This window comes from Bidens hawaiensis, unplaced genomic scaffold (assembly GCF_021521415.1).
Source record: "Bidens hawaiensis isolate Kalapana, Puna unplaced genomic scaffold, B.hawaiensis_p1.1 tig00004595_1, whole genome shotgun sequence".
Classification (NCBI taxonomy): domain Eukaryota; kingdom Viridiplantae; phylum Streptophyta; class Magnoliopsida; order Asterales; family Asteraceae; genus Bidens; species Bidens hawaiensis.
In genome coordinates, this window is record NW_027491279.1 from 1656277 (window position 1) to 1664745 (window position 8469).

At 35.5% G+C, this 8469-nt stretch overlaps 1 protein-coding gene across 1 annotated transcript; it reads right to left on the bottom strand.

Annotated features, from left to right (window-relative positions):
- Window positions 1–328: 328 nt before the first annotated feature.
- Window positions 329–5792, bottom strand: LOC143627035 (uncharacterized). The gene is made up of 4 exons (XM_077096938.1): window positions 5429–5792; window positions 3452–3712; window positions 1798–2637; window positions 329–980 (listed from the first exon to the last, which is right to left on the bottom strand). Exons 1-4 carry the CDS (start codon window positions 5763–5765, stop codon window positions 505–507), a joined length of 1914 nt encoding a protein of 637 aa, XP_076953053.1. The 5' UTR covers window positions 5766–5792; the 3' UTR covers window positions 329–504.
- Between the last annotated feature and the right edge of the window lie 2677 nt (window positions 5793–8469).

An 8469-nucleotide genomic window follows, 5' to 3' on the forward strand; every position in this document is an offset into this window, starting at 1 on the left:
CCACCGACAGGATTTGCCAACCAAATAAACATCATTTTCAATATTTTTGTTTTCTTTATATGTTAATGTTTTTATATGTTAATTTGGCGAATTAATTTTTTGGGGTTTAACGCTCAAATTTTACCAATAGTATCTATCTTGTAACAAACGCAACTTGTACTGACCGAATTCGTGTTAACTCATCGTAGTAACGCTCGGGTCTAACCAACACACTGGTTTCAAAGCCGGTGTTTTGCCAGGTAGAGAAATTAGTTTTAGATATAATACTTATTATTCTAAGCTATGTTTTAAAATTTTCCTATTATTGCATAACAACATAAGTTAATTATACAAGCAACAACATGAATTCAAAACTCATCTTAAATAAAAAATTACAACATTAGTAACTACTACAACATTAAAAGTCACAAGTTAGTAAGCCACAACATCTACTTTCCTACAAATACATTCTAAAATCCATTCATCTAACAAAGCAACAAAGTGGTTAAAAAAACTAATAATAAGTTAGCACAATGGACTACATAGCTCTTGTACAACTTCTTCAATAGATGGTCTCTGGTCAGGACTTTCATGCGTGCACATCAACGCGATTTTCGCAAACTTTGCAGCTTCTAGCTCACAGAACCTTTCGTGTAAATTCGGGTCAATAAAGTCAATGAACGTGCAAGACTCGGCAGCGAACCGGGCTGCGCTAGCAAATTTCCGTTTACCAGAAATTATCTGGAAAACGAGAACTCCAAATGCGTAAATGTCGCTTTTTTGGGTGAAACGGCCCGTGGTGGAGTACTCGGGAGCTAGATAGCCCATTGCAGCACTGGCTTTAAGGGATGAGAAGACGGTGTCTTTTGTAAGAAGCTGATGCAGGCCCGAGTCAGAGAGTAGTGGTTTGAAACGTTGGTCTAGTAGCACGTTTTTGACTGAGATGTTTTGATGAACCAGAGCCGGTTTGTTTATTTTGCTCCCGTGTAAATACTCGATACCTGCACGAGTTAACAAGAACTAGTCAGTCTAGTAGTTAAACAAACCGGTATTGACTATTTGACTGACTAGTTTGACCTGTTTTGTAACGGGTCAAATGGGTAAACTTTGAAAACTCGGATAAAAGTGAAACGGGCCAAATAGGTCAAAAGTCACCCAAAGCGCTTACAAGTTACGAATATTGGCAAGAGTAATTAATTCATTAATAATACAAATTTTGTAATTGATTTTTTAAATATTTTACAAACACATCAACCCGACGCAAGCCCGTTTTAACCATTTGTGAACGGCCCGTTTTTTAACGGGTCAACTGGGTGGTCAAGCCGACTGAAGCCCGTTTTAACCATTTGTGAACGGCCCGTTTTGAAACGGGTCAACTGGGTGGATCAAGCCGACTGAAGCCCGTTTTAACCATTTGTGAACGGCCCGTTTTGAAACAGGTCAGCTTGGTGGGTCAAGCCGACTGAAGCCCGTTTTAACCATTTGTGAACGGCCCGTTTTAACTATTTGTGAGCGGCCTGTTTTGAAACGGGTCAACCGGGTGGATCAAGCCGACTGAAACCCGTTTTAAAATGTGTTTACCATTTTGTAATCATTTTTAAAAATAAATTAAAGACCAAAAGGTGACATCAAGCCGACCCAAACCCATTCTAACTATTCGAGAACCACTCGGTTTGCAGCATCGAACGACGAGAAACGAGGCTCGGTTTGACTTTTGAGGTCAGATATGTACTTTATAGATGAAAAGTCATAGTCAAACCTACTATCAAACAAACTTTACCAAATGTTATTTAGGAAAATAACTAAATAAGATCTCACCTTTAGCAATACCGTTAATGATGGAAGCCCGAGTCGACCAATCAAGAACATGATCACCGTCCTTCATGTCCAGATACCGCAACAAATTCCCATTAGGCACAAAATCATAAATAAGAAAACACTCGCCGCGTCCTTTTGAACAACAAAAGCCTCTTAACCTTACTAAATTCTCGTGCCTCAAAGACGTTAAAACATTCAAACCCTTTAAAAACTCGGCTTCTTCAGACTTGCAGCTACTCTTAATAATACTTTTTATAGCCACAACGGTCCCGTCTCTCAACATTCCTTTATGAATAGCCGAAAAAACACTTTTTCCTAACAAATTCCCGGGTGCAAAGTATTGTGTAGCGGACTCTATTTCCTCCAAATTAAACCGAAAACTCCTCATTATTTCTTGAGACACCCCACCAAACCGACGACCCTCGGCTAACGGGTCCCACCCGTTTGGATACTCGAGGTTGATTAACGGCGACCCGTTTTTCCTGCATACTTCCTTTGACTTCAACCGGTCAATGGATTCGTGTGACGGAAGAAACGTGTTTCCGGGCTTACGAACGCGGTTTAGAAAATGTGAAACGGCTAAAAAAGCTATGACTGATAGTCCCACTATTGCTACAACAACTCCAACGATAATGGAAGCTTGTGGAGTTTTTGATGACTTTGAGCAATGTGTGTCGCTACAGTTAAGCTTTAAGTCGGCTGTTTCCGGAAGGTTCTTCGTCGGTTTGCCATCGGGATTTAGGTGATCTAAAGGACTGCAAGCTCTCAGGGTTGCAAATTCAACTCCACATAGTCCCAAATTGTTTCCATATTGAAAGCTTTCAGCTAATCTCTTCAAACCTTTTAATTGAAAAAATAAAAATGCATATTAGTTTTTTTTTTTTTTTACTTGAAATACTTTCATTGAAAACCAACGGGCAACAAGCTGCGCCGTATATTAGTTAGGCGTGACAAGAAAACTTAAAAAAGTTTGTATTTTGGATACGCGTTTTGAAAGCTATAAGACAAAAGTTTTGGTTTGAAGCACTCGCGGTATTAAAAAAAAAACACAACTAACCGGCCTAGTTGATCGGGTTGGCTGAACTGACCCATTTTCATGGTTTTACGGTTTGGTTTTGATGGTTTAGTGGTTTTAGTTCAAATATATTTTTATATAGAAAAATATTGTATAAATTTTAAAAGCTATAAGACTTGTCGTGAATAATATATATACACGCATACAAGCATACATAACTTTATATTTCTAAAATTAAAATTAAAAATGAAATAACAAATGTTAATTAACCGTCTGGTTTACACGGGCCAGTTTTATGTTCAAAACCGTAAACCGTCAAACCATTAAAACCAAACCGTATGTATTTCAAATCAGCCAAGCCATCTGACTTTCTTCGGTTTTGACAGTTTATGAACACGCCTAGTCTGAATGACTGAATCGGAGTAAATTAGCCTGTAATAACCGGACTATGTTAATTTAATGCAATAATGAGTCTAAATGCACCTCAAAGCATCCATTGAAACTGATTTAAAGTTACAAAGGACGGTGTTTGACGTCAAAGATTCAATCTTTGGCGTTCGAAAAGCAGCAAGGAAGCACATAAGTACATAACATGTGTAACAACAACAACAATAATAATAATAACAACAATAACAATACCTATAGGCACATTGCCGGAGAGAGTATTATTTCGCACATCTAAAACCCGAAGCATAGGTGCATCAGCCAGTCTTGTCGGTATTGAACCAAAAAGGCGATTAAAACTCAAATCTAGCCTTTTTAACATCCCTAAATCACCCAAACTTGCAGGCAATGCACCACTGAGCTGGTTAGATTGCAAAGAAAGAACACTCAGCTTCTTCATAGACCCGAGTTGAGTTGGTATGCTTCCAGTAAACTGGTTGTAGCAAAGCTGCAATACTGCATAAAAACACATACAAATTAGATAATATCCATTATTCTATTATTATTATTATTCAAGATTAAGATTTAAGCAGCCATCCTCTGGATAGAGGTCGGACTACTGTTTTGACCAAAAATTTACAAAGTTAACCGTCGATGGTCAAAACGGCAGTCTGGCTATAGGCCAAGTGGCTGCTTATGAGTTCAGATCAATAATTTTCAAACCAGGCCAAACGAGGGGTGTGCATTAAACCGACTCCGAAATCAAATAAAACAAACCAAAACAAAAACTAGCGGTTCGGTTTTATTTTTTTTAGAAACTGAATTTACGATTCGGTCTTGGTTTTGCATTTAATAAAAAACCGAAAAATCCAAACCGAACCCAATTTAAAGATTTTAATTTTTTAAATCTTGTTATAAAATAATTTATGAGAATTTGATAAATATGTAACTCAAATAAATTAAACCAAATGTATACAAATCAATTACTTATTATGTAACAAAACTAACAAAATGATTTAGGGTCAAGTTTATTATTTTGGGTCTTTTTAATTTTTCACCCCGAAATTTTCTAAGCTCAAATAACTAAACCAATATACCTGAAACCCGAACCCAAACCAAACAGAAAACGAGTGGTTTTAAAAATTCAAAAACCAAAGCTTTAGTTTTTTTGTTCAGTTTTCATCCAAACTGAACCATGCACACTTCGAGGCCAAACAGCCATCTAATACCTTGTAATTTATGAGAATTTGATAAATAACTTACGAGAATTTGATAAATATGTAACTTGAATAAAGTAGTTTAAATGTATAAAAAAACGAGTTATTAGCTAACAAAACAATTTTAAGCTCAAATTTAATATTTTGGGTCTTTTTTATTTTTCGCCCCAAAACTTTCTAAAAGCTCAATAACTAAACCAAAATAACCGAACCCGAACCAAAACCTAACAGTTTCAAAAATTCAAAAACCAAAGCTTTAGATTTTTTGTTCATTGTTCAGTTTCAACCCAAAACCGACCCAAACTGAACCGCACACACTTCTAGGCCAAACGACCGTCTAATACTACTAAGACGGCTGTTCTGGCCACTAATTTTAAAGTTTGACTTTTCTGGTCAAACGCCATATGGGGTTGTTGACTTGTTGTATTACCTTGTAAACTCTCCATATTTAATGTAAATCTAAGCAAAAATTTTAACCGCAAGTTTGGTTTTGATAATTAACCGAACTGAAAACCGACAAACTAATCAAAATAAACCAAACCAATTAACCAAAAACCCACCGGTTAATAAAATAAATTAACCAATGACTTGGTTTCGGTTTATGCTAATAACCGAACCGAACCAAACCAAACCGTGCACACCCATAACACAAAATGAAGAGTAAACTACAGTTTTCGTCCATGTGGTTTTCAAACTCTGCGGTTTTAGTTTAATATTTTCAAATTTGCAATTTTCATCCATGTTTCGTTTCACTTGCGATTAAACCCGAATTCATTAGTCACATTAAGTCTGGTTGTTAAACCATATGCGCGCCAGTTTTGTCCTTTTCCCCCAAAATATAAACCCTATGTGTATTTCGGGAAAAAGGAAAAATAAGGGCAAAACTACCCCTCATGTCCAAGTGAAATGAAACCATACGAAAATCACAAATTTGAAACTATTGAACTAAAACTGTAGATTTAGACAGACCACAAGGACGAAAACCACAAATCACTCCAAAATGAAATTTACTCACCTTGTAAACTCTCCATATTCCCAATCTCAACCGGAACACTCCCAGACAAATTATTAACATTAAGATACAAATCAACAAGACTAGTCAAACCAGCAATCTCTTTGGGTATCCCACCGGTCAACGAGTTGTAATGCAGGTACAAACCGGTCAACTCTTTGAGCAACGACAAAGCCGGTGACAGCTTCCCAGACAAACCTTTACCTTGTAAAGATATGTTAGCCACGTGGCCATTGTCATTGCACACCACACCATCAAATGAACCGTCACATTGGTTGCCAACCACAGTCCATGAGCTGAGGTATGTGTTGGTGGGATCTAGACTGGATTTGATGAGCATTAGTGCTCTTAACTCAGTGTTGGCGGATACATACACTGTGGTGGTTGTGGTGGTGAAGAGTAACAAGAGAAACGATGAAATGGAAAGAAAAACAACAGCCATGTTTTATTGTTTGAGATTGAAAAGATTTATGGTTTTACTTTTGTTCTATGTTAATGTTTCTATCTCTTTCTCTCTAGAACATGTTTTGAAGTGAAGTGAAGAGGTTTCTCTCTCTTCCTTGGAGTGTGGTTAAGCACGAGCAACTGGGTTATTTGGATTTTTCTTTTTGAATGTGTTTCTTTCTCTCTCATAGACACTTCACACACTTGGAGGATTTAGGGGTGTGTAGAATGTAAATATGGTTTGGTTCGGTAGAATGTAAATATGGTTTGGTTCGGTTTTGAGTTAAAACTGAATCACATTTCGAAATGTTAGTTTTTGAGGTTTTGAAAATTGTTTGGTTCGGTGATTTTTGTCAATATGGGGTTATTTGGAATTTTCTTTGTGATCTCCAGGTTGATTCTGAGGGGGTTCGGATTTTACGACCTGTGGGTTTTCTCCGGAAGTGGAGATAATTTGGAGACCCTTAAAGGCTTTGACAGATGGGTTGGGTCGGCTAGCTGTAGTCTTTTGCTATGAGGTTACCCCGTGCAGAGTACCTATATATTATACTAGTTTGAGGCCCGTGTATTACACGGGTAATTGTTGAAAATTTTAAACTTTGACCATTAAGTGAACACAGTCAACAAATTGATCATATTTTGTTAATACAATTACAATTAAATTGGAGTTACAGAAATTACATAAATAAGATTTCACAAATATGTTACAAATACGTAAAAATTTTCTTTTACACTACATTTGTGATTGTATTGGCACGTATACATTGTTTATCAAAAATCAAAATTTTTAATTCATGTCTACTTGTAACTATTAATAAAGTAACATATAGTTCTGCTTATAACTCTTGATATAACTATATATAGTTGTCCGTGTGACAAAAAAAATTCTCCAAGTACATACCAACTCTAAATAAATGATTATATATATCCATTATACTAATAAAAAATACATTCATACACATAAAATATCATAGCTTTTAATCAATTAATATGATGTCTTTTAAAAACATCTTCTCATGTTTATCCAAAAAAAACATGATTATCCAAAAACCATATACCTGAACTTTGATGATATAATTATCCCATCTTTTCAAATTGAAATTGATTGATGATGATAAATTTGTTGTCATTAATATTTTGTGTATGACAAGTTTTTAATTGACTTTATATTTTACAATTGAAAATTGTTAATCAAGCAACATAAAAATCAAAAATTTAAATATAACAAAACAATTTGTTTATTTCATATGAATGTAATTGCCAGGAAAATGAAAAATACATACTAACATTAAAACCATCTTCAAATAATAGTGAATATTCTGAATTAAAGTTGCATAAAATGAATGTAGTGATTATTATTTATAATCGTTGAAAGTAGGGCTGCCACTTTTACCCGTAACATGAAACCCAACCCAAGAAAACTCGTACCTAAACCCAAACTAACCTGACCCGAGAAACTCGAAACCAAGAAAATACTAACCTGGACCTGAACCCGAAGTAATTCGGGTTGGTTCTTGGGTCCGAATTCTAGGTTTCGGGTCAACCCGAAAACTTTTAGTTTTAAAATCATATGTATTTTTAGGTATTAAAGGCTAAGCCTTAGCCGCTAACGTTATCAGAATTTAGTCAAAGTCGATTGTTCTCATTCCACATATTTATGAATCGAATGTTTGTTATTTATTATTTTGAATATAAACCATAATAAACACTTTAATTAACACTTCAATATTCACCAATTGTATCTTGTCAATCCATATGAAGAATACTTATAATATGTAGTAATGGATTTGGTTGGAATAAACCTAAAAATTTAATGTTATATATTGAAATAATTTAAAAGATATGAACCATATATGAAAATTGGTTGAAAAAAAGGTAAGAAGAGCTATAGTATTGATAAGTGGCAAAAATGATAGGTTTTTATTAGAATATATAGATATTTATTGGTCGTTCAAAACAAAATAAAAATTATAATTCTCTTTTTGAATCTGTTTCTTTCTCTCTCACACACTTATAATTTATACACTTATTACCATTTTATTATTGTTATTATTTATAAAAAAAAATAACAAATAAAAAACCCACCAATCAAAACCAACCCCCCCCCCCCCACACACACAGAGCATCCCGGGGAGTGATGTCCCCGGCGTTATGGGCCACCGTGGGGTGGAAAGCACCCCATTAGGGTGTATGTAGTGGGCGGTAATTTTGGACGACAATTGGGGTTTGGGGATGAGAACACCGCGTCAGTGGGCAATAAGGGGTGGGGCGACGAGAAGTTGTCGCCTGATGATGATGATGATGATGATGTGGTGATTTGTTGACGAGAACCGCCCCCTGGGCTACATGTCGCTCATTTTTGCCACGTGTTAAAAACGCCTAATTTTGTAACTTCTTCACTACACATAGCCTTGCAGGTGGTCTTAGAATTTAGGGTGTGTAGATAGGTAGGTCTAGTTTGGCTTTGTGTTACAAAATAATTAAATACTGTAATATCTGTCTTTAATTTTTTGAAAATTGTTCGGTTTGGTTTTTGTCATATAGGGTTGAAAAGTTGGGCAAAAATAAAAAAATTAGCACTATTTGATTAATAACTATTT

Bases quoted from the DNA above. Each gene is read 5' to 3' on its own strand.
- LOC143627035 (XM_077096938.1), bottom strand. From the start codon at position 5,765: ATGCTCATCAAATCCAGTCTAGATCCCACCAACACATACCTCAGCTCA. The intron at 3,713-5,428 runs GTGAGTAAATTT...GTTTTTATGCAG, and splicing joins GAATATGGAGAGTTTACAAG to TATTGCAGCTTTGCTACAAC. The intron at 981-1,797 runs GTGAGATCTTAT...TAACTCGTGCAG, and splicing joins CATTAACGGTATTGCTAAAG to GTATCGAGTATTTACACGGG.